The 25,299-nt window shown below is 46.1% G+C and overlaps 2 protein-coding genes across 3 annotated transcripts in view; one reads left to right on the top strand and one right to left on the bottom strand.

The window, feature by feature from the left end:
• POLR2B (RNA polymerase II subunit B) overlaps window positions 1-14,907 on the bottom strand; it is a 27,297-nt gene extending 12,390 nt beyond the window's left edge. The window contains exons 1-6 of one of the 2 annotated variants that reach the window (XM_075149538.1): window positions 14,865-14,907; window positions 14,519-14,591; window positions 12,623-12,773; window positions 2,371-2,483; window positions 1,885-2,104; window positions 799-957 (exon numbers count right to left, since the gene is read on the bottom strand). In XM_075149538.1, the coding sequence (XP_075005639.1) occupies window positions 799-957; window positions 1,885-2,104; window positions 2,371-2,483; window positions 12,623-12,773; window positions 14,519-14,591; window positions 14,865-14,883 (735 nt within the window). In that variant the 5' untranslated portion in view covers window positions 14,884-14,907. Of the gene's footprint in view, window positions 1-798; window positions 958-1,884; window positions 2,105-2,370; window positions 2,484-12,622; window positions 12,774-14,518; window positions 14,592-14,864 lie in introns of those variants that run through there. The other variant, XM_075149537.1, reaches the window with a different exon arrangement.
• NOA1 (nitric oxide associated 1) lies at window positions 14,871-25,299 on the top strand. Its single transcript, XM_075149539.1, is given in 8 exon segments — window positions 14,871-15,115; window positions 15,118-16,081; window positions 16,813-16,977; window positions 17,842-18,038; window positions 20,431-20,562; window positions 22,738-22,854; window positions 23,687-23,804; window positions 24,416-25,299. Coding segments are annotated over 8 exon segments (2,133 nt in total). The 5' UTR covers window positions 14,871-14,881; the 3' UTR covers window positions 24,622-25,299.

Genomic DNA, 25,299 nt, shown 5'->3' with positions numbered 1-25,299 from the left:
AGGAATTTGAATAATACTATTCACTCACTCGTATGCATTCTTTCTCTCCCATTGTGTATTTGCAAAGAGCAATCCTATCCACCTTCAGCTTTCCTTGTGTCAGCTTAAGCCCAGTTTTTCTAATCCACTGTGTAAGACTCCATTATGGCGATTATTCAAGTAGCTGCTCCCGCCTCCCAGAAAGGAACAAACATTGTGGGATGCAGAGGGACAACCACTCAAGAGTGCCCCAGCCATCAGGAGCAAGAGTGGCGTAAGGCTTCTGTTAAAGTTACTCTTTGAACATGTTTGGGAATTTCCAAACATCAGTGCAATGGTAAATGAGTACTGACACCTTCTGCTTTTGAAGTTATGAATAGCACTTATTTCCCCTCATGGGTGACGCAATTAGATGTTAAATATGAATTAATACGTGGTCTGCAAAACACATCTAAACCTATATCCACATATAATAGGTCCCTGCTCCTATTCTTGTCCTTTGTCAAAAAAACAGGAAGCAGATTGTTTGGATTTTCTAAAAACTCATTTACAGTAATTCTAAAATGATTTTTTAGCCTCGCTCTACAACCTGCCACAAATTGGGTCTTTCTCAAATTATTTGTCCCACAGACAGGCATAAACTATGACAAACAGAATACATTTTCATTTAATTTTACCTTCTTTATAGCTTAGCATCAGAAGAAACTTCTTCTCAAAATCCCAAAAGTAAATGACATGAAGAGACAGGACAGTATCAAAACTCCTAAAACAATCTTTAATGTAAGCCCCAGGGCAGGGGTTATTACTGCTTAGGCATACCTGCCCACCTCTGGCCAGCATGCTAACCCATATAGTACTTGTTGGTCGAGAGGAATTTTCCAGACAAGATCTACACTCTCCTGTGTAGGCATATTTTGAATCCTTCTTTGCGAACACATACACTGTGTTTGTAGCCATTTTCTCTTGAGCAATCAGAACCTGTGTTAGAAACAAGAACACTAGTAAATAACTGACAAAAGGGCATGCTGAAAGTAACAAGCACAGTGTGTTTCTACTATTCCTTCAGGTGCCTTAACTTTAAGAGCACCACACAGCATGAAGTCAATTTGCCAAACTCAGTTGGATTATACTTTACATTTTAAAAATACAGTATTAAGCAAAACATACACCTAGTTAAGACAGAATACCCAAAAGACTCCGAGAACACTGTTCTCTACAATGTACTTACTGCATCTGCTAGCTGTGCTGAGACATTTGTGTTAGCTTTAGGCACAACACTGATAAAGAAAGCATTTCACTATCTGTTTCCAAGGCCAATGCACTACACAGGCATTTAAATTTAAATGCCAGCTCCGACAGTCAAAGATAGATTTTTTTTCTCCCAAGAAGAAAAATACAATTCTATTTCTTTTGCTGCGTTTGCCCAGGTGTCAGTTAGAAAAAAACAGCAGTTTCATTGGTGAGGTACAAGCATGGAGAGGATACGATTTGCTAAAGCTGAATCCACAGCGGTGGAGGGAAGAACCTGTTCTTATAATAAAATGCATCTATACAGCTGTGAACAAACTGGAGGAGACTCCGAGTGAAAAAGTATCTCATTTTAGAGTGCATGCTGCTCTGCAATGTTGAAATTGGAAAGGAAAATATCTAGAGTACTTAATGGCATTCAATGCAAAACAGTTTATGAAACTGAAGAAAGGAAACGTGCCTCAGAGAAGAAGAAAAGGTGGCTCGAGAAAGTCCTAACAGAGGACTAAAATCCCATCTTTCTACAAGATTATGAGTGCCCACAGTAACTGTGATACACTGGAATAAAAGCGGTTATGTTCCTGGCAAAACGTATGGAAACAAGTAACAGAACTTTCAGTGTCTGTAAAGATGACTGTGCAAGGTATAATCCCTTACCTTTTCTGATCCATTAATGATAAAGTAGCCACCAGGATCAAGCGGGCATTCATTCAGTTCACAAAGATCACGGTCAGTTAAGCCATTCAACAAACAGTATGTTGAACGTAACATAATAGGAATTTTTCCTATGAAAGTTTTCTGATGCTGTGTCTGTAACTGATCCTCCCCTTCTTTAATAACTGTTTTAGTTATATCCACATACAAGGGGGCTGAATACCTACAGAATAAAAACACCATTGTGTTATCTGTCAGTTATTACACCAGGCTGTACAGAAGGATAACGAATGCAGTTATTCAAGCACTCACTAGTAATATTAAGCATTATTACCAAATCACCGTCTGGATTTAACAACTAGACATCGAAATTTAAATAAAGCAGTAACTCTTACATTTTCAAGGCACTACTGAATTGAAAAAGACTATCAATTAATAATGTAGGGCCAGTCCTTCCTTGTGTTTACCCACTATAGAGTTCGTTCTTACGTAAGGTTTCTCAGTCTGGCTTCGTTGGGCATCATAGGTGAGGGTGCTCCATCTCTTTCCCAATGTGTAGGTTTGGAGAGATAGATTTGTTCAAACTTCAACAGATACCGGGGCTGGAAAACAAGAAGACATTTATCTATAATGGAAGAAACATCCATTTTGCTTGTTCAAAAGTGGCCATAGAGCTTAATACCCAATGCTGCTGCATGTCCTCAGCTCAACAATCCCGCTTCAGATGACTAGATCAAAAAAGCACTCAAAACCTTTCAATCTTTTCTAAACATCTTATTAATAAAAAAAAACAGAGGAAAGGGTCAAAACCATTGGTAGGAGAAGAATAAAGTACCCAAATAGGTCTTCTTCCTATAAATAGCTAATAAACTCAAAATCTGCCATGTCAGTGAATATATTAACAAATAGAATATGCCTTACATACACCTACTTGGATATTTATTGTTTATGTAACTTTAGATAAAACTGCTAGTTTTATGATGCAAAAAGGTGAATCTGCTTCAACACATACAATGAGACAGCTGACGTATCAAACAAGGTACGAGTTTTTGTAACGCTTTGCTCCCATGCATAAAACACTGTGGAAGGATTTTTATTAAATAACGGACATCCTATGAACATTCCAAGCACTGAGGATTTGTTAACAACAGTATAAGGTAAAGGGTTGCTAAAGAGCAATTGTAGTTTTAGAGTCTCTGAAGCGATAGCAGAATAGGGAAGCAGGCTGAGGAATGTAACTATCAGTAGATTAGGTAACGGAATGCAGGCGGGGAAAGCGTTCGCGTGGACACCTGCTTTTGACCAATCTGTGTATATTAAGATTCGTGTGCTTGCTGACTGTAAACCAATAGAGGATTCGTAGGTGCGCGTGTTAGTGTGGCTGGCTTATAAAAGTAGCGCAGTATTTTGAAATAAACGAGAATGATCATACCCATATTGGGACTCATCATTACTCCGGGATCGCCTCCCACTCTGACCCCTGGTCACTGCGACATCTGGTAGCAGAGGATGCGGAAACGCGCTGGGCTCGTAACCCAGAGGTCGATGGTTACAAGCTACAATTCTTCGAGACTGCGGTAAGAGCAGCAAGAGAAGGGGAGTGGGAAACAAGCGACTGGGAGAAGTACTATTCTATTGCTCAAACAAATAGAATAGATAACGGTGCAGAGTGGCCAACTGCCTCCTAGAGGGTGAGCTGCTATCACGGAGAGTGAGGCAGCTGCTACGTTGCTCGCAGGCATACTCGTGAGGCAGCTGCTACGTTGCTTGCCGGCATACTCTCTAAGAGCGGGATCGAGACAACGGTGAAACAGCTTATCAAGCTAATTAAGTTAGGACAACGTTTGGGACATTTTAAAGACACCCACACGTTGTTTTCTGTGCCGGAATGGCGGGAGCTGGGGAAACTAATGTGGCAGAAGATTATTGAAGGTGATGAAAAATTGGAGAAGGAGATTAAGTCTGTGAGAGAATTGTGGGGAGACGTACTAGAACCTTTAAAAGCTATGAAAGCTGAACGGGAGGTGGCGTGTGCGGCTGCTCAGATGCTGGCTCCGGACCCCATACCGGACAAGTCTAAGAGCATGGAATCCAAGGTGGGACCTATCGCGCAATTTTTTGGGCTGCCTGCTGTGAAGGGTATGACGGGGTCCACCTGTAAGACTGTTGCCGAATTGCGCGGTAGAGTTGAGCAGGACTTTAAAACGCCCGATGCTCTATGTTCGCCATCTTCCCCGACAATATCGTCTCTGCTGGAGAAGACGGAAATTGCCGGGGCTGTAGCAAAGCAGTAGTGTGGGTCGAAAGCGGAAGAGCAACCACCGAGCATGAAGGGGGAGGAGCGGCCAGCTCCACCCACCCCCTCAATTCAATGCGGGGAAGGGTGCCGCCCTCCTCCCACTGCCCCTCCTCTCCACCCGCCCTTGCCACTCTCCAATGATTCCTCCGGTGCTGCCACACCGCCATCTAGAGGAAAAAGCGAAACTTCAGTAGAAAGTACTAATAAGCTGTTAAAAGAGGTCGTGCAACAACTAAAGGAAATAATTATACAGACTCAGAAAAAAGGAGAACCTTGGTCAACCGCAGGTTCGAGAGACAACTTGCCACCCTGTTTCTCTGGACCTACCGCAGCTACCCGTCCCGGCCGATGGAGTGGAGTTGTTCGGGATGCTATTTTGGACGGACAGTGGGGGGTTGCATCCAACATTGGCCCCATGGCTTTTCCGGTGGTACAGGAAAACAGTCAAGGAAAATGGGAACCACATGATTGGATGATTCTACAACAAGCCAAAAATACTATATCGCAGTATGGTGTTAAATCGGAAGCCTCACGACAGATCGTTATTTGGATTTTTTCTGCTGATTTGATGTGTCCCCATGATTGCCAAAGTCTGATGAGGCTTCTGTTGACACCTACACAGTTTTTGTTATGGGGATCGTCATTGTCTCAGAGGGCAGTGAATGCTGCTGCCCAACATCAACAGCAAGGGGATCCATTATATGGGGTCACAGCTGAAATGCTCATTGGGGGGGGACGTTATGCGGATATAAATGCCCAACTGACTTTTCCTGTCAATATGTTACAGCTATCTTCTAAGCTTGCTTTAGATGCGTTTCTTTGCTTACCGGGATCGGCAGCCCCTTCTTTTAGCTCGGTGACGCAAGGTGCAACTGAGAAGTATAACAACTTTATTGATAGGCTTTGGGACGCAGTAATGAACCACCCGGATTTGGGAGAGGACAATAAACATCAAATGTTTAGAATTTTGGCCTTTGATAACGCCAATAAAACTACCAAGGCCATTCTAGCCAGTCTGCCCAAAGGGGCAGGAGTGGAAGAAATGCTTTCTCGGGTGGAAAGAGCAGGGGTTCAAAAACAAAATGAGTCGATGGCAGCAGTGGTGCAAAGTGCTGTCAAAGAAGTAGTGCAACCATTGGCAGCTCTTGTTAGGCAAAAACACTCTCCAGGAATAGTCCAGCCCGTTAAAGGCACCTGCTTTCGTTGTGGGGAACAGGGGCATAACAAGCGAAATTGTCGTGCTACTGTATGGTGTGATAAGTGTCAAAAAAGTACTCATGCTACCAAGGCCTGTTCGGGAAACTTCAAATCGAGCGCGGGGAGAGGCCGCGTGCAGACACAAATGCCCCCTCAAAACGACAGCAGCAATCAGGGTTTTTACAAAAACACTCAGCTGCCACCAAAGGAAGTTTGGGGGTCAACCTGGAAACAACAATAGATTTCACTTTAACCAATACAGAAGTGTGCAGAATCCCTAGCAATGCGGTAGGGCCTTTAGTAGCTGATAGTAGTAGGATAGGTGGAATCCTTTTAGTTCGATCTTCTGCAGGAATAAAAGGATTGATCCTAATTCCTGGAGTCATTGATGCAGACTATACCGGTCAAATTCATATTATGGCCTATACAATAAGTCCTCCTCTCTTCGTCCCAAAAGGCAGTCGGATAGCCCAGATATTAGCTTTTAAAAATCCTTTAAGTCAATCAAACCAAGACTGGGAAGAACATGGGTGTAAAGGATTTGGTTCTACTGGGCCTGCTGTACGTTTCACTACAAAATTAGACCACCGCCCACTCGAAACTGTGACTTTGAGTCAGGAGAACCTTTCAATAAGAATAAAAGCAACGTTGGACACTGGGGCCGACATAACTATTATAAATCAAGCAAATTGGCCGTTGCAGTGGGAAATAGAAACCCCAAAGGCATTAATCGCAGGAGTAGGAGGGAACTCGGCCCCATATATAAGTAGTAAACTGGTTCAAGTGAGTTTCCCAGAAGGCCAGAGAGCAACACTGAAGGTCCATGTTTTGTCGCTCCCTGGAGGATTGGAAGCATTAATCGGACATGATGTTCTCAGTCAGATTGGGGCAATGCTGACTACAAAGCATTTTTAGTCATGGGCACTGGGGAGCAATCGCCCAACCCACCGTTAACATGGATCTCCAATGACCCTGTTTGGGTTGACCAGTGGCCCATGACTGAAGAGCGATTGCACATAACTAAACAACTGGTATCTGAACAACTTATAGCAGGACATATCAAACCGTCTGTCAGTCCATGGAATACTCCTATTTTTGTCATCCCTAACAAAAGTGGGAAGTGGCGTTTACTACATGATTTGAGGAAAATAAATGACCAAATGTTGCCTATGGGAGCCTTACAACCTAATGGAATGCCATCACCTAATATGCTACCCGAAAATTGGCACATACTTATAGTTGACTTAAAGGACTGCTTTTTCACAATCCCACTGCACCCTCAGGACACTCAGAGATTTGCCTTTTCCATACCCTCGATAAATAAAGCAGCACCAGCAGAACGGTATGAGTGGGTGGTACTTCCACAAGGGATGAAAAACTCTCCTACATTGTGCCAATTATATGTCGCCTGGGCACTGCAACCGATAAGAGAAAAATGGCCTGAAACTATCATCTATCATTATATGGATGATATTTTGTGTTGTCAACAAGTTCCTTTTGAAGTGCATCATATACAACAATTAACAACCATGCTAGCAGACAAAGGACTTGTAATTGCACCAGAAAAGATCCAAAGGTCTCCACCTTGGAAATACCTAGGGTGGATCATTGCACAGGCAAAAATTCATCCTCAAAAAATAGCATTAAAAACTCCACTCAAAACATTGGCTGATGTGCAAACCGTCTTAGGCGACATCCAATGGGTTCACAATTGCGCTGGCATTACCAATGCAGACATTAAACCACTAACTGAATTACTGCGAGGCACTCAGCCTGCAGCTGAAATTCATATGACGAACAAACATCACGTAGCCTTACAGCACATTATAAACAAACTTACTATAGCCTGGACCGCAAGAAGAATCCTTGAATTGCCACTTTCTTTGCTTATCTGTAACATCGAAGAATCACCTTTTGCCGTTATATGTCAATGGCAAAACAAGAAGGGGGAGATGAAGGGACAACAGGGAATGAACTCTGTGACTGCCATTGACAACAAGAATAATGATAACTTGCCAAATTCCTCCTTTTTTCAAATTTTGGAATGGGTTTTCTTACGGGTACAACCACGTTTCAGTATACAAACTCGTCCTGAAGCCGTAGGGGAATTAATCTGAAAAGGGAGAACGCGAATTATAGAGCTGACAGGACAGGAACCAGCAGACATTAGTATTCCTGTTAACGCTGTAGATTTAGAACGGTGGATACGCCACGTGCTGGCCATTCAAGAATCTCTGTTAGGATTTAGCGGAAAGGTGCACTCTCAGCAACCTCAAGGGAAATTGTGGCAGATTCTAAAACGAAATCAGTGGCTAGAAAAACCTAAAGTGGTTGATAGCCCGATACTCGAGGGGTTGACGGTATACACAGGTGCGGGAAAATGCTCTAGACAAGCTGCATGCGTATGGTTGGGAACAGATCAATGGTGCAAAAAGATTTTGCAAGGGCAAGCTGGAGATACCTTACAGACTTTAGAATTAATGGTGGTGGTATGGGCGTTAGGGAATTGGCATGATCATCCTTTGAATGTGGTGACTGATTCTCTATATGTAGCTGGGCTTATACCAAGAATTCAAGACGCACTGATTAGGGAAACAAATAATCCTCAGCTAGGGAAACTGTTTATTCAATTAAGATCGACCATCTCCCAGCGAGCGGCTCCGTGTTGTGTTATTCATATCCATAGCCATCAATGGGAGTTGGGTTTAGGACAAGGCAATCAGATGGCGGACAATCTTGTCAGTCCAGCGTGTCATGTACCACCTGTAGATAAATTTTTACAAGCTAGGCAGGGTCATGAAATATTTCATCAAAACTCAAAGGGTTTAAGAAGGCAATATGGGTTATCAGAAAACAAAGCTCGCTCTATCATACAGGCCTGTCCCAAGTGTGGAAATCATGGACCTGGAATAGGGCTGGGCATTAATCCAAAAGGTCTCAAGGCTTTAGAGCTCTGGCAGACTGACGTCACTCACATTGCTGAATTTGGGCAGCTCAAATATGTACATGTCACCATAGATACCTTCTCTAAAGTAATATGGGCCACGGCTTTATCGGGTGAGAAGGCTCATCATGTGTGTAAGCACCTCCTTGCTTGCTTCGCGGTGTTGGGTGTGCCAGAACAACTGAAAACAGACAATGGCCCTGCTTACACCAGTCAGAAGCTGAGAACCTTTTTGATGAGATGGGGGGTCAAGCATATTACTGGCATCCCACACTCACCGACAGGGCAGAGCCTTGTAGAGCGTACGCATCAGGTATTGAAGGACTATCTAGTAAAGCAAAAGGAGGAAGAAAAGGACCCGCAGATGAGACTGCATAAAGTCCTATTTACTTTAAATTATTTGTGTCTGATGGGAGACAGAGAAGAGCCATCAATTATAATACATCACCAAAACCTTAAGTTTAACTCTCATACAACGCTTCCAAAACTAAAAGTAATGTATCGAGACCCAATCACTGGCATGTGGCTGGGCCCAGTTTCGGTAATATTTAATGGGAGGGGATACATGTGTGTTTCCACAGATAAGGGACCAATATGGGTGCCTAGCCGAGCGGTGAAGCCTGCACTCTCACAAGAAGAGGAAGACGTATCAAAGGAATTGTAACGACCGAGACTGTACGTTGTTATGAACTCTCCTTACGAAATAGAAAAAAAGCAAAATCAGATGCGAAGACTGTCACCGATGTAAACCCTGGGTGTTATGTGAATGTTATCAATGTGAAAAAAAATGGTGGGTTCGGCTTAATCACGCTAATCGATGGTGTGATCACCGTTATCAAAAGAAATTGATTTGACTAAAATATTGTTGATTACTGGGCATGAGATAACTAACACACTTTCATATCAGATCAGCTGTAACCAGTGGACTAGATTAACTGCTGAAAGAGCTTGCTTGCCTATTATTTTAGGTGTTGAGTGTAAATGACATAACCTGGTGCCAGAGATCTGGAAAGTACCCTTTAACCAATGGGTTGCAACAAAAGAAAAATGTCAAAAGTGGTTCGCATGGAAAGTAAAGCAAAACAACTACGAAACCTGGTGATTGGAACATTAGTAATAGTGATGGTAGTCCCCGTGACCATGTCCATACATCATATAGAGCCTAGGGAAAATATGTGGGTTACCTGGGCAAACAAAACAGGTCAATCTGCATTTTGTTTGTCTCTTGCTATGGCAACAGAGCCTTTCAGAACCTGTTTGGTGGGCGTGCCTGGTTTCCGGGTAGAAAAGTTTATGTATTGCATGAACCTATCTGATCATGATGAGTCTATACATAAACAATTACAATGGTTAAAAAACCATGCAAGCATGATACAACAAAATCATGGCATTTTAGATGAATGGCTCATGAATATTTTTAGAGGGTTGCCGCAATGGCTGATAGTTTTGATAAAAGAGGGCTTGCGTATATTGATTATCATCTTAATATTGTGTGTATGCTTTTGTATTGCTTTTAGTTGTATAAAAAAGGCTGTATCGAAAGTAATAAATCAGGCTTGGATTGTTCAAAAACAAAAAGGGGAATTTGTGGAAGGATTTTTATTAAATAACGGACATCCTATGAACATTCCAAGCACTGAGGATTTGTTAACAACAGTATAAGGCAAAGGGTTGCTAAAGAGCAATTGTAGTTTTAGAGTCTCTGAAGCGATAGCAGAATAGGGAAGCAGGCTGAGGAATGTAACTATCAGTAGATTAGGTAACGGAATGCAGGCGGGGAAAGCGTTCGCGTGGACACCTGCTTTTGACCAATCTGTGTATATTAAGATTCGTGTGCTTGCTGACTGTAAACCAATAGAGGATTCGTAGGCGCGCGTGTTAGTGTGGCTGGCTTATAAAAGTAGCGCAGTATTTTGAAATAAACGAGAATGATCATACCCATATTGGGACTCATCATTACTCCGGGATCGCCTCCCACTCCGACCCCTGGTCACTCCGACAAAACACTAAATTTAATAGCTTTGTTTTAGTTCCACAGAAATCCTTTCACGTGTTACAGTGAAACCATGGGCATGAAAGGACAGATACCTTTCAGCAACAGAACAATTCTCTTCCCACTGTGTCCCTTTGCAGAGCAGAAGCTAACACAAATAAAGGACTACGGTGCTGCCACCCCAACTAAGTATCTGCCTAGAAGCCAGCTGAGAATATCTATTACTAAAACAAAACTTGAATTCCATGCAGGCATTTTACCATATCTCAGCCATAAGGACTCCACTGTAGCACACCACCAAAGCAACACTTGCTCTGTCAGAGCAAGCTCCAATGCAGAGAAAAAAAAGTCAGCTTATGGTTTATGTCGCAAGTTGTTTTAGCCTTTCTAAAATACATTTTCAAAGTACTCACATTCAGCCCTTTCTCTAGACTCACCATTGAAGGCAAAGGTGCAAATTACCCATCCCATACATTTTGTCTTAAAAAGGTGGTTTCTGTGGCTCTGTGTAACATCTGTGCTGGGTGGTTTTGTTTCCTCTAGAGATTAAACACATTATTGCATCAATTTATCAAAAAACCACAGCTTTCAGACAAACTGAAGTGCCATTGCTGCTCTATCCACAAGATATACTAATAACTAGCCTTCTGTATTCAAGATATTCTCTTTTACTTACTACTATGCAAAACTGCTACTGGAGAAGGATAATCTTTATTAATTACTGAAAACACAGCAAGTTGGGTAACACCAGTTCCTAGGATGATTCTATAGGATCAGTAAACAAAGTAAAACTTGAATTATTGGAAAAGACCTGAAAACAATCTGATTTCAAAAAGGCAGAAAAGCTTCCTACAGTAGTAGGTGGCAGAGACTTGTTGGCAAACATTTTGTAAGCCAAAAAATTTCTCTCAATTCTTACCCAAACACCTTTTTCCTGGATTTGTAGCAGCAGCCATGAACCAAGTTTCTCAAGTTCTCATGCAAGCGCTCTCAAGGAGAACACATTTACCATAATTCGTATCTCTGAGCACGGTTGCTAAACCCTCTGATGTGCTACAAATTGCCCAAATTGCCTTCAAAATTTGAGGCTGAGAAGTGGAGGGACAAAGAAACAAAAAAGTCAAATTAGTCCAATACACTCAGTCTCCTTAAATTAATCCAGTATCTTCAAATGAGGCAAGAGTTTGCCTGCAAGTGACTCTAAAGGAAAAAGCAAGTTTCCTTTTTCTCATATCTAGACCTATTCCTAAAAACTTTAATTTGGTAAATAAGAAAATAAAATACTAGCTTTTGGGCAAAAAGAAGCCAGGCACATACCATGTTTGCGATCTGTACCTTAACCATGTACAGTGCATACAGCAACTGCAGAACTGCACAGCTAGAGAATTCTGCAATAATATACATAGAATAAAAGAAGAAACATTAAGGAGAATTACAGTGAGATAAAGCTTATGAACTGTTTGTCTAATAAAGAAACTAAAAGAAATCTCAGTTATTTTCTCTACCGGATAGTTGTTTGCCTGCAAAAAAACGCAAAGGAACAGTCAAAACGTGTAACAAGTTCAATGCTCAGGTGTCCAAAATTTCCTTTAAATCTCTACAGGGAAGCAGCAAGATAGTGACTAATAGCAGGGGAATGGATCGCTTATGGAACAGGGATCACACCACACGAGGGACAAGGATGCCACTGTAGAAGCTGCACACTCATTGCAGAAGAGCCATCACACAGCGCAGACCTTAGACAATTTGTTCTCCTTTGGAACATGGTGCCAATAGAAGATGATGAGCAACGGCACCCTTTGAAAACCTGGACCTAACTTCGGCCAAAGAAAGCTAACAGAGAACTTTTCAGCCATAAGCTTTTCTTGCCATGGTAAAGCTACTGAAAATCAAAACCACACCAAAACATGGTTTGCTTTTGGCTACCTGACTTGCTCTACTACATCCCTGTCAGTGCAGTTTCATACAGTAACTGACAACATGAGCTGCAGCAGCTTATTGTTCTTGGCCATTTCTCAACTCAACCACAATGTAACCAGCAGGAGAGAGTAACTCTATAGGATAGGGAAGTTCGATTCCATGGATAACAAAGCTCTTGCATGTGTTTCTCAGCCATACACCTGACTATCTGGAAACTTGGTCGTGTACCTCAGACTCCAAAGAGTTCATTCTTCTGTATTATTGACTGCATGAGCAGTGTCATAACTCACATGTATTTCCCTCTCTTGAGATGGGGGCTGAATAAAACCCACATAAAATCATTCTGCATTATAAAAACACATCACCTCTGCTGGGGGTCTCCACTCACCGGCTCTTCCACTTCTCCTGTGGCATGCTGGGCTTCAGCTTGTAAATCAATTGGTGGAGCATCTTCAACAATTCTCTGCACAGACATCTGAATAAACTCATCAAAAGAATCCAACTGTTGCCTGACTAAACCCTTTTCATCAAAGTAGGAGCTAAAAAAAAAAAAGTGCATTAATGAACAAGAGATCTTAATTTAATTCATGTACTTTATACATCAACAAGCTTAAGATGTGTTTATTACAAAACTTTCAAAAGCCGTAAAATACAGTACAGAATCAAACACATTCACTTTTCCCAAGGCATGAGTTTCAAACACAGATGCTCAGAAATGCTAAACAATTCTCTCTCAGTGTCTGAAGGCACAGACTCTACAAAGTGACAGACTTCCTGCCACCTCTTGCCTAAGCCATGACTATACACACAGTCTACCTTAAATTAGAAGGGAAACATGATGACTGAAACCTCAGTAAAAGTGGCATCAGCTAAAGTTTTCAAAAATGTATATAAATTACTTTGCTTTAACTAATTTTCCAAGCTGCAGTAAACTGAGTGCATGCCCCTAAGTAAAGGTAACAGTTCTCAGAACTTTTCTTAGCTTGGACCACCCTCTGTTCCAGCCACAGAGAGACTCCCAGCTTCACTCCTTCTTTGGATTTCCCCTACCCTTCGTGTCACCCAGCTTCAACCCCACACTACCTAACTGTAAAAATTAGGGCCTAAATTTGAAGTCCCACATCCTAACTTTTAATGGGATGACCTAAACATGTCTGCTGCATGAGCTCCTGCCAGCAAGCTCCTCTACCTCAGATTCCTGAAGCCAGCCAGGGAACCCACACTACTCAGCTTCTGCCCCATCACTGCCAAGATCTCTAGAGAAAACTGGTAAGAACTACCTCCCTACCAATAACCTCACACTTCCCCAAGAAGGGGAACACACTCTTGGCTATCATGCTGTTCCCACAGCGAATCTTGCCAGCACGGTCTGCTATTGCACAAGGGGAAGGAAGAAGGGAAAGGGCAATCTGTAGCACAGAACAGTTGAGGTTGGAAAGTACCTCTGAAGGTCATCTTTTCCTATCACCCAGCTCAAGCAGGGTAATCCCAGAGCTGACTGCCCAGGACTATGTCCAGACGGCTTTTAAATACCACCAAGGATAGAGACTCCATAACCTCTCTGTGTAACCTGTGCCAGTGCTCGATCACACTCACAGTAAAAAAAGTGTTTCCTCATACAGAGTGAGGTGCAGCCTCAGCTGAAGGACTTGCCGCAGTTACCTCCCACCTGACTGAAAGCAAAGGTAGTGCTTTTCACAGGGCTGCAAGAGAAAGGACTTCCTCCTGCCTCCAAAGTTTCTCATCTCTGCTCTCCATCCAGACTGCCTGTGGGACCATCCCAGCAGATCTATTGTTCTGTTTGCAACTACTGCCCTACGACACCAGTCATACACATATTATGAATGATGCAATTAGCAAGAGAAACACTTTTTACTCAGTTCCACACAGCATCCCACTCCTTAACAGCCACAAGAAGCTGCAGGTCCTGGACGTTCATGTCTTGCTAAAAAAACACTAGCATGGTGAAATAGCTAAGAACTGATTTCCTAATGCTGGTAGTGAGAGTAGTGGGCAAAATCACGTGCTTGATATGGAATCAAAATCACTTCTTGCTGCATTCAAAATAGTGTACCTCACTGGGGGTCAGTAGGGCTTCTTAATCCCTAATGACAACCCTGCTGTTTCTGCTTACAGCCCTTCTGCTCTGAAAACGTTAAACCACACAACTCAGCATAACCAAGCCTGCAGCTTCCACGACATGCTGCTAGCAAACTGGACATTACCTGTAAGACCAAAAGCACATAGGCTGAAGCGTTAAGAACAGTGAGTTTTAAAAAGTCACCTAATAACAATCCAGCAGGCTTCTTGCCACAAGTCCGGGGTGATTTCATCATCGTCTTCATCATACTGCATATCTGTCGAGGAAGCACAGCGTTTAAGACAGGCTCCAATCACCTCGGTGTCTCTCCTCGCCTGATGAGGGACCCTCCGGCATCCCAGCAGCGCCCCTGGCCGCCCGAGGGCCGCAGGAGCCTGCGGGAGACCCCACCGCGCCCGGAGCAGCCCCCACCTCCCGCTCCCGCCCTCCGCGGGCCCTGCGCGCGCCCAACGGCCCCCCTGCCCGCTTCGCCCGGATGAAGCGGGGAGAAGACCCAGCGGGGAACGGCCTGCAGCCGCAGCGCCCTCACCTTCGTCCGCGTCGTACATGGTGGCGGCGGGAAGAGCCGCGGACGGCGGCGGCCGAGAGGGGAACGAGGAGCGCGGCGAGGCCCAGCACCCAGCGCCCGGGCGAACGGCGGCCAGAGAGCGGTGGAGCGGCGCCTGCGCACTCTGCGCGCCTCACGCGCGGGGCGGGGCGGCTGCGCGCGCCGTCTCTCAGGAGGCCTCACGGGGGGACGCGCATGCGCGGCTGCTAAGTCCCGCCCCCTCCCTCTCGCCCGCCCCGGGGGTGCCGGCCCCGCCATGCACCGCCTGGCCCCGGCGCTCCTGGCCCGCCTGGCCCGCCGCCGGCCCTGGGCCCCGGTGCCGCGGCGCGGGGCGGCAGCCAGCGGCGAGGAGGAGCGGTTTGTCTTCCCCGAGTACGAGCCGGAGCAGAGCGAGGAGGCGGCGGCGGCGGCAGCAGCAGCGGCGGCCGCGGCGGCGCCCCGCCGGGAGCGGAAGCCGGGCAGGGAGCGGCGGGAGCGGGGCCCGGTGGGGCGGCCCGACCCCTCGGTGCCGCCGAGCGGCGTGAGCTGCTCGGGCTGCGGGGCCGAGCTGCAGTGCTGCGACGGCGTGGCGCCGGGCTTTGTGCCGGCAGAGAAGTACCGGAGCCTGTCGGAGGGCCCGGCCGGCGCGGCGGGGCTGCGGGGCGCCGTCTGCCAGCGCTGCTGGCTGCTGGCCCACCACGGCCGGGCCCTGCAGCTGCGGCTGCCGCCCGAGCAGCACCGCCTGGTAGTGAGCGCCGCCCTGCGCCGCCCCCCGCGCCACGGCCGCGGCCCGCTCCTCCTCTACCTCCTCGACGTGCTGGAGCTGCCCGACCCGGTGCTGCCCCAGCTGCCGGGGCTGCTGGGCCCCGACATCCCCGCCGCCGGACTGCTGGTGGTGGGCAACAAGGTGGACCTGCTGCCCGCGGACTCTCGCGGGCACCTGGGGCGGCTGCGGCAGCGGGTGGTGGCGGCCTGTGCCCAGGCCGGCCTGCGCGGAGCCCCGCTGGTGGATGTCCGCCTGGTGAGCGCCAAGACGGGCTTCGGCCTGGAGGGGCTGATCAGCCGGCTGCAGCATTCGTGGAAGTGCGCCGGCGACGTCTACCTGCTGGGCGCCACCAACTCCGGCAAGTCGACGCTCTTCAACACCCTGCTGCGCTCCGACTACTGCAAGTCCCGTGCCCCCGATGCCGTCGACAGGGCCACCGTCTCCCCCTGGCCAGGTCAGGGGTGCCGCTCTTCCCATCGCGGCTGGGGTCACGCGTGGTGTCGGGCACTCAGAGGTCACCTGGCCCCGGGCCTCCTGCAAGGCTACCCTCAGCCACCCCTGTGGCAGGAGGACCTGTCACCAAATGGGTGCCCAGCCCCACGAAGCGTCACCATTGTGGGAAGCGAGCTCCAGTGCTTCGAATCATCGCCTTCCTCAGGGCAGCAAGGGTGGGAGGCGTGCACAGAGGGTGCTGTGCGTCTCGTAGCACTAAGGGGGCGGGTAAACCAGAGCAGCCCGTGTGCTCCCCTGACAGTGGGGACGGTACCTGATCTGCGTGCCTTGCCATGTCCCTGTCAATGAGGGGTGCCCTCCAGTCTAGAGAGAGACGGGGAGGTGAGCTGGTGAGCACCTGTAAAACAATCGTGGACCAAACCAAGCTGCCTGGAGGTGGGACTTGCCTGGGGTGTATTAACTCAGTCTTGGCACCACTTGGCTTTGAGACCTGTTTCATCGCACCATATAGAGAGCAGATCTCAAGCGGATGGATGCCTTGTTTCTGCCACTGTGGCTGGGGAGGCTAGTACTTTATGGGAGCAGCTGTAGTTCCACCTCCAACTTTGTGTTACTGGGTTTCACCCAAAAGCTGGAGAAGCAATTTTTTTTTTTTTTTTTTTTTTCATATGCCTCAGAGCTTAAATGTGCCAGGTAGTCAGTGGCCCAACCGTGCCTTCTGTTTTTTTCCAGGAACAACACTGAACCTGTTGAAATTTCCAATTATTAATCCTACATGTGACAGGATATTCCGAAGGCAGGAGAGGCTGAAAGAGGAGGCAACGAAAACAGAAGATCAGCTAAGCAGTGAAGAAAAAAAGTACCTTAATCACCTTAAAAAGCAAGGTTACCTAGTGGGTGAGTAAAGGTATTACCCCTCTGCCCTGATGAAAATACTGCTTTATACAAAGGACTGTTAACTCCTTAATTTGCTGTATGATCTAGCTGGTTTTGGCAAGTAATTTCTTCCCATTCTGAAATAACTCATTTCCATTTAATTATGGGAAGAACATGCTATCTGTAGTAGCAATAAAAAATTTCCAAACTTCCATTCAGGTTATTTTTGCCAGTTTTTGTTCCCTGAGTAGTGGGTGCGAGACCTCTGGCTCCTCTGTAAGTAGCATCATTAGTATTTCTTTCAAGTACTTGTTTTTCAGCTGTTGTAGTAGCGTCGCAGAGGTTTCCTCTGTGCAGTGCACCTCCCATCGGCCAGTCATTTGCTAACCTAGTTAAGATAGCTTAGTAGTTTACAATGGTATTGCAATGTAGGCTCTCTCTCATTCCCCAAGGAAGAAAACAGGTTTCATTTTTAAATAATCACGTTTTGGCTGCAGGCTGCAGTGGTTGTGCATCATTTTAGTATGTATCCAGAAGAGGGCGTTGCCAGAAGGTAGCTCTGATTTTCAAATAATTCTGTGTTTGACAGTCTAAGGCACTGAAAAGAGAAGGCAGCCTGCTTTACTGTAAAGTGGAAATGATGGGGTATCTGTGATCTGGTCTCTGTTAAGGTTTATGGGCCCTGAGGCGTGCTAAGCAAGAATTATAGAAGGAATTTTGTAGCATCCTGGCTTTTGAACACGCAAATTTCTAGCCACATAGCATCCTTATCACCTTTATATTACCAATGTGCATCTCTTTTAAGCCAGGGAAGGGACAGATGTCCAACTGAAGGAAAGGCAAGTTAATAAATTAATTACCAGGAAACCTTTCATTTTAATCCAGGAAGAGTTGGAAGAACGTTTCAACGGCAGAAGTCTAGCCCTGTGGTTGACTTTGACCCTGACATGCTCTCGTACAGCATAGATGAAGATCCCAGACATTCCCCTACAAAGCATGAGGAAAGGGAAGAGTTCACATACAACGAAGTGAAAGATGCTCGCTGGTGTTTTGACACTCCAGGGATTGTAAAGGAAAACTGTGTAGGTACTCTGTGGTGCTGTGTTTCAGGAGGTCAGGGTTTGGGAGGACTGTTCTGCCTTAGCTGTGCGTGTGGGAGAGTATTTCTGCTGCAGTCCTGGGGTTAGGATTCTTTTGGTTTGGGCAATTGTATTAAAATATGGTTTGTATTTACTTGGGAAGGGTTCATTGTGTTAACACTCTTACGTTTCTGATTAGTTTATACTGTGATCTTTTGAAAGGAACTGTATGACTGCGTCAGCAAAACTTTCTTAACATCTGAATGAAGGGAAGTAAGCAATAGTGCTATAAGCAAGTTTATACCATCATCACCCAAAGAAGTTTGCACCTTTTTAGCTCTGCCAGCCTACCGAAAAAGGTGGAGCTTAGGAGGATAACCAGTGTTGTGTGACTGAACCGAATCTTTGAGAAAGCATTCTCCTGAAGGTAACAGGATCTGCAGTGTTCCTGTTAAGAGCTTTGATACCTCAGTGTTTCAGTAGAGCAATGGCTCTGAAGCCAGTGCTGATGTAGTGCACACATCCAAAAAAAGTCGTGTTTTGATTTTTGATCACTTTGATATCTATGCAGAGCTGCAGGTCATCTTTTTTGGGAAGATTAAAAAGTACAAGGAAATAGGAAAGTTCCAAAGAGAAGGAAGTGCAAGAACTGTACTGAGACTGCACAGCTCAAGTGCAGATGCTGCTTTTATGAACACTAGAAAACTACTGGCTTTGTAGTAGATATGTTTGCCAGATCGTAACCCACTTTACTGTGGCACTTTGCTCTCTGATAGCTGGTTAGTGTCCAGTGTAAAGACAGTGATCAGCTTAGAGGCCTGGTTTGGTAACTGGAGATTGGATATGTTCTTCCCCTTTTCTGGAGTTGAATAAGTGTGGGAAACAAGTGGGCTTTCCTGCCTTCAGAAATACTTGCTGCCGTTTCTGATTTTGATTATCCTTGCTGTGCCTTTGGAGAGCTACATGCCAAGTTTCAGATCAAATTTTGTTTCTGCGATCAGTGTTCGATCTGGCTGGAGGACAAGCCGATGGTCTATGTGGCAGGGTTTGGCCAGGGAGATTTCTAATTATGAGCAGGTTGGTTTGGGGTTTTTTTTACTTTGGAAGACAAGTGAGGGAAAGTGGCTGTTAGCATATGATGGAATTACATTTTTGTCATTATTCCTTGGAGGTTTGTTTTTAGCTGCTTCCTCATGACTCCTTCCAAAGCCAAACTTCTGGAAAGCTTAGAAGAGGATTACTGATAACTCTCAAATTTTGGTTTACCAAACACATCAGAAAACCTGCAGCTAGCAGGGCAAAGCCTCCTGGTCTTTCAGAATCGGTGTTGAAGGCTGCCCTGACTTTCAAGCTAAAGATTGTCTGCTTGTGAACATAGGAAGAGCGTTCAGGGTTCTGGCTGCACCACAACCCTTGTTAGTTCGGTCTTTTATTGCTGAATTGAGGTGAATCCTCATAGCCAGACTGCTGCAAACTTGTATTTGCATGACTGTGGCATGCGTGGGGGGCACAGTTGGAAACATTTCTGCTGTCAGTTCCCTGTGTTTAGGAAAGAGACATCACCAACCTGGAGACTAGTTGTCTCCTTCAAGGCGCTGCTTCCTGAACTTCTGTGCCTGCATGTTGTTTCATAGATGGGTTTGAACGGTGCTTCTTTAGGCAGCGATCAGACCACTGTTACTGCAGCACTGCTGGTTAAGTCGCTGGCTTTTCAGTAGACTTTGGGGTGGATCATTTCACTGAAAAAAGTTAGCACCTGAACAGATGAGCCAGTTAAGCCAGGAGATGGAAGGGAAGAGGGAAGAGAGGAATACAAGCAGCAGGAGCATTTGGGAGTCCTCACAGAGCAGAGAGCTTGTTTCACCGTGCCCAGGGTAGGGATCCACGCTGTGTGGCAGGCTGGTCATCCTGCAGTTTTAGTTGTTTCACAGTGTGATCCAGCACTTTTCTCTCAGTGAGATATTTGAGACTAGCTTTGCTGCTAGTATTGATTTGGCACTTTGCATCACTACCTAAGTGGAGTAACTCAAATGTCATAGCCAAAGGTGGTCTCCAGTTCTGCACATGGCTGCACTCACGCTAAAGCACAGTAAATCTTGTAAATCTTGCATGAGCTTGTTCCAGCCAGACCCAGGATTCCCAAATCCATGGTCCAACAGGCTGCTGGCAGCTGTTATACTTTGATATGGACCCTGCATTGCCATGGAGATTGGTGACATCCCTACCTCCTCCTGCTTCTCACTTACTGCGTGGACCAGAATTGAACTGTTCTATTAGACGTTCTTCACACTGCTCTACTTGATCTTTTTCCTCTATCAACGTAATACCAATATTAATTTCATTGTCCCCATTGAAACATCTGGAATGAGTAATGGCAGTACAATTTATTTTGCAGGTTTTAAATCTCCTGACAGAGAAAGAAGTAAAGCTGGTTTTGCCAACACATGCCATCATTCCACGGACCTTCATTCTCAAGCCAGGAATGGTCTTGTTTTTAGCAGCCTTGGGACGTGTAGACTACTTACAGGTAAGGGAAGAAAGGATTTTGTGAGCAGCTGCTTCATCTCTTGTTGTAGTACCAGATGATAATAGGCTTTCTGGGTAGCTTCCCCAGACTCTTTCTTTGCTGCTTTTGAGACGATGAATCTGTTAATAAAGCACTACATAAAGTCAGAATGCCTTGGGATGGGGAGTTGCAGTTGAAAGGTTTGATACTTGTTACTGGTGTGCGATATTTTATGTCGTATAAGGGTAGCTGCTTTTGAATGCTGACAAATGCCTTCAGCTTGATATGCTTCCCATAACATACAAAGACACGAGGCAGGGAGGGAGGGAAGGAGGAGAGTGCCAGAATTAACTGGGAAAAGAGGTGGTTTTCCTCATTTCTGTGTTTCATGAAAGCTGTCTTGCCAAGCGAGAAAAGCATGGGCGGTTTTCTTTCCTGACATAGACCTCTCTGAAGAGTTTGCCCAAGGAAGCAGTTAAATGTACATGTATTTTAGTTTCTGTAAAAATATTTGTAAAAGGCACTGTATGTCTCCTCCCGTGCCCATTTCTTCCATTTATTAGAATTCCCATGCTATACACCTTTATTGGGCTGTATGGAGCTGACCTCCCATGATGTTACCTCTGGAAGGGGTGGTTCTTTCCGGATACGGGTCTAGCACTTATGATAATGCCTTTCTCAGTAGTTTGCCCCATTTTGGGAAGGGCGTATGTGTATGGCTATTCCTCTGTTTGAGTCAGCTTTCCAAGATCACCATAGAAATGTTGAATCAGTACTTTGCTGGGGACACTCTTGACCTGCTGGAAGAAAACCAGAAAGATGAAGGGGACAGAATTCTGTAAGCAATAGTGTACCAGTATGGCAGGAGAGCTCCATCATAGCTAAGGTGAGAATCCAGGGCCGTGGCCCAAAAAGTAGCTTGGCAGTACAGAGTAGTAATGCCTCACTCAGGAAAAAATGCTGTTTGTGAGGAGAGCAACCCAGCAGAAGAAAAACTGTCTTTATCCATACTGCCTTGGGCAAAGCTCTCAGAAAAGAACTTTCTAGGCATGTTGGTTAGGTGCTAGCAGGGACTCAAGAAAGCACCTGGATTTGCATCCCTGACAAAGTAGGGCAGCGATACAGGTGACATCTTGCTGGCAGTAAACACCCTCTGCTGCGAGATCAGGCCAGCCTGTGAGTACGGGTGAGGCCTCTGACACGATGAAGAGGATAGGGCAGGTAGTCCGGCCACAGGGCTGCCCGAGGGGTTGTTTTGTCGTGAGGAATGACTTCTGTTCTTGGGAGTTGTGCAGAATGTGGCTGGTGTCGGCAGCCTGGGGAACCTGAGGTCAGGGTAAAGGAGTGTCGCACCATCTGCTGATGAGAGGATCGGGCTCAGAGACGTGTCCGGTGCAGCAGGGCTGGCGGTTAGGCTTCGTGCTATAAGCCTGTTCTCCATGTAATGGTGCTCCTAGCAAGTAGAGCTGTGCACATTTAGGGTCCCACAGGTCTTCAGTATCTGTCTCAGCCCGTTGCTGTATCAGTCTTTTGTATCTACATCTTTCAGAGACCTTGAAGGAAGGCAGTTGTGATAGAGGAGCCTCAGATTAGATCTGCGAACTTGAAGGAGGAATTGCTGCACATTGGTTTCCTTATTTCAGGCTGCTAGCAGTGTTTGTAGAGGTTTCTCCCCTCTCTGACCTTGTTTGCTTTGCGTGCAAAAGTTACGAGAGCGCTTGCTGAAATTGCTCCACATTCAGTCTTTGTATAGCTTGAGAGCAGCTTGGAACCAAGTAAGATTCGATGAGAGGTGCATGTTAGAAATGTAAAATGATAGGAGAAGAAGCACCAGACAGGAGATGTCCATCACCTCTCATGCTAAATAACCACACTGAGTTTGTTCTTGAGAATTAAATGAGAGCAAAGATATCTCTTGGATGATTTGCCTGAGCTAAGCAGATGTGATGGCAAGGGATGTGGTATTGGGGGTGCTTTGGGGCAGGATGGTGAAGCCACGGATGCTTCTCTCCTGGCAGCTCAGCTCCCTTGTTTATATAAACCCTGCAGTGACAGAGGCAAGGACCCCTCCTTGGACAAGGAGGGGACATCAGTCAAACAGGTTTTCAACATGCAGGAAAGAAACGGAGCAGGAGAGAGTAAGTCAGGGCTGCTTTTCTGTTATCATAAGTAACATCCTCTTCTTATTTATTTCAGGGAGAAAAGCCTGCCTGGTTTTCTGTCGTGGCTTCTAACCTGTTGCCTGTCCGCATTGCTACCCTGAGTAACGCAGATGCTATCTACGAGAAGCATGCTGGCCAAGAGTTACTAAAGGTAAGAGGAGGTGCTGTCATGGGCTCTTGGTTGCAGATAGGCAGGCCATCCCGCCCGGTGAAGCGCCCTGTCTGGGGCACAACTGATGGGGAAAACCAGCCCATGTCAGGAGTTTGGGACTTCTGCAGTGGGAGAGTGGAGATCTGCAGTGTGGAGCAGTCTTGCACAGACTGCATGGCTGCAGCTGTGTTAGGAGAGAGCACCCAAGATGATGCATTTTCAGCAGAGCTTCAGTTTCTAGCGTTCAGGCTGATAAGATTTGCGGTGCTCTGCTCTCTGATGCTTGGCTTTTCTTCAACAGCCTTAAAGTGCAGGCAGCAGTGGGGTATTTTCCATGGCAAACTTCAGACTTGGGTTTCAGAACAGATTGCAGTTGAAAAATGTACCTTTCTTATTCTTTCCCCGCTGGATCCTCTGCACATTCCTGCATATTTTGGTGGTCTGACTTTTTCCTTGATACTGCCACATACTGTGTAGCACATGCAGATTGATGGGGGACGGGGTGAGCTGTCCTTGTCCTGGCAGCTCCCTTCCTGCACACATCGAGAACAAGTGCTGTCACTCACATCAAGGCAGCTGGCTTGAGCCATCAGGTGGGTCCTGCAGTGGGCACTCCATCTTTGCTCACCTCTGAGCTCCCACTGGGTTGCTCTGGATGTGACCCTGATTCCGTTCCTGGCAAACCTGGATTCAAGGGTATTCAAGCCAGCTCTTACTTGGATAAAAACGGCCCAATATCTTTATTCCCCCTTGTGCCTTGCTCACCAGTTTAAGGTAGGAGTGCTGAAGCAACTCTTGACTGTTAAATCTTTTCTCCATGTTTTGATGTTAGGTTCCCATGGGTGGGGAAGAGCGAATGAAAGAGTTCCCCCCGCTTGTCCCTCAGGACATTACGCTGAAAGGAATTGGTACCACGGAGGCAGTCGCAGATATCAAGCTTTCCTCTGCAGGTAATTTAATATTTCTTCGTTAGTTTGCTTTGCAGGGTCTGCGTCCTAGAAACATTGATGGGAAGAGGCCTCTGAAGGGATGAAGCCCTATTTCCTGCTCAGAGCAGGACTGTCACCAACACAAAATCAGGGCAGCCGTGACTTTGTCCGGCTGAGGCTTGGCAACCTCCAAGAATGGAGATTGGCAACCTCCAAGAATGGAGATTGACAACCATGCTCGTACAGGATGACCACATTGGAATACTTTATGCTCTGGCTGCCATACAAGTTCCACAGCATCAGGAATGGCTGTGACACTGTCCACTGTTCAGGTGAGAGGGAAAGGGCCGTGGACTGGAAAGCTTTATTATTGTGGTTTTGGTAGTTCCCACCATCCCTCTTAAGGAAAGAGCTGTGCCTGGGGAGAGCAAGATGTGGCTTTAGGTGCTGCCTGCTATTGGGAAAGGGCTGGATATTACCTTTGAGCTTGGTTTCTCAAAGAAATCACACCTGGGTAGCTCAGGTTCTTAGCCAACACAGGAGGCACTGAGTTTGCGTCAGAAAACAACCCTCATTCTAATACTAGTCACTCGTCTCGCTGACTATCTTTTTTATTTTTTTTGGCTGTGCAGGCTGGGTGGCAGTGACAGCTCACGCGGAAGAGAAACTGCTGCTCCGAGCCTATACTCCCAAGGGCACCACGTTGGTGGTGCGGGAGCCTCCCCTTTTGCCGTACATCAGTACCATCAGAGGGGCCCGGATCGCAGGCACTGCTGCTTATAGGACCAAAAAGCCTCCTTCCCTGGTGGAAAACCTGAAAACCGCAGGGAGGAGATAGCACTTCTCATCATCTGAGCAAGGCAGAAGACAGAAAAGCCTCTCGAGAACCTTGTTGCTTATTAATATTCAGGAGAGCTTGGACTCCTTGTTAAAGGCAGACAGGCACGTTGTTGAAAGCAGGCCTGGGGGGAAGCACAGCGCCTGATGCAGGACTCCACAAGTCTGCGCCTGATCCAGCTGTCGCGCTGCAGCCATTTTGAATGAGCTGAGTGGCTGGTACCTTGCTATGAGAGGTGAAACAGCTTCTCCCTGGGGCCTGCCAGTATCTATGAGCAAATCCCTTTACCTGTTTCCTCCTGAAATATGGGATGGAAACTCACCTGCCTGCTGTGGGCTGGCTTTGCTGCTCATAGAGTAGGTCTGCTCTTGTGGACATGCTCCCACAGGTCAGAAATTGTCACCTTGTTCTTGGGGGCTTTATGGTGTTTCCAGGGCGTGGGTATGATTCTCCTAGTGGCTGATAGTAATTCAGAAACATCGACCAAAAATCAGGTCCTTTCAGTCCTTAAACATCTGGGAGAGATGAGGGAGTGCAACACCCTGCTTTTGGACACGGGAAAGGTGAATTAATGAAAAGTAGGCCACTCGTTTTGCAACTCGCTGCTTTGATTTGGTTTCTGTAGTTTGTGTAAAGGTTTCTGAAACTGAGGATGTAGAATAAAACTTTTCAAAGGCA

Source organism: Calonectris borealis, chromosome 4 (genome assembly GCF_964195595.1).
Source record: "Calonectris borealis chromosome 4, bCalBor7.hap1.2, whole genome shotgun sequence".
NCBI classification, from domain to species: Eukaryota; Metazoa; Chordata; class Aves; order Procellariiformes; family Procellariidae; genus Calonectris; species Calonectris borealis.
The sequence above is the reverse complement of the archived record's forward strand: the minus strand, read 5'-3'. Positions and strand labels throughout refer to the sequence as shown.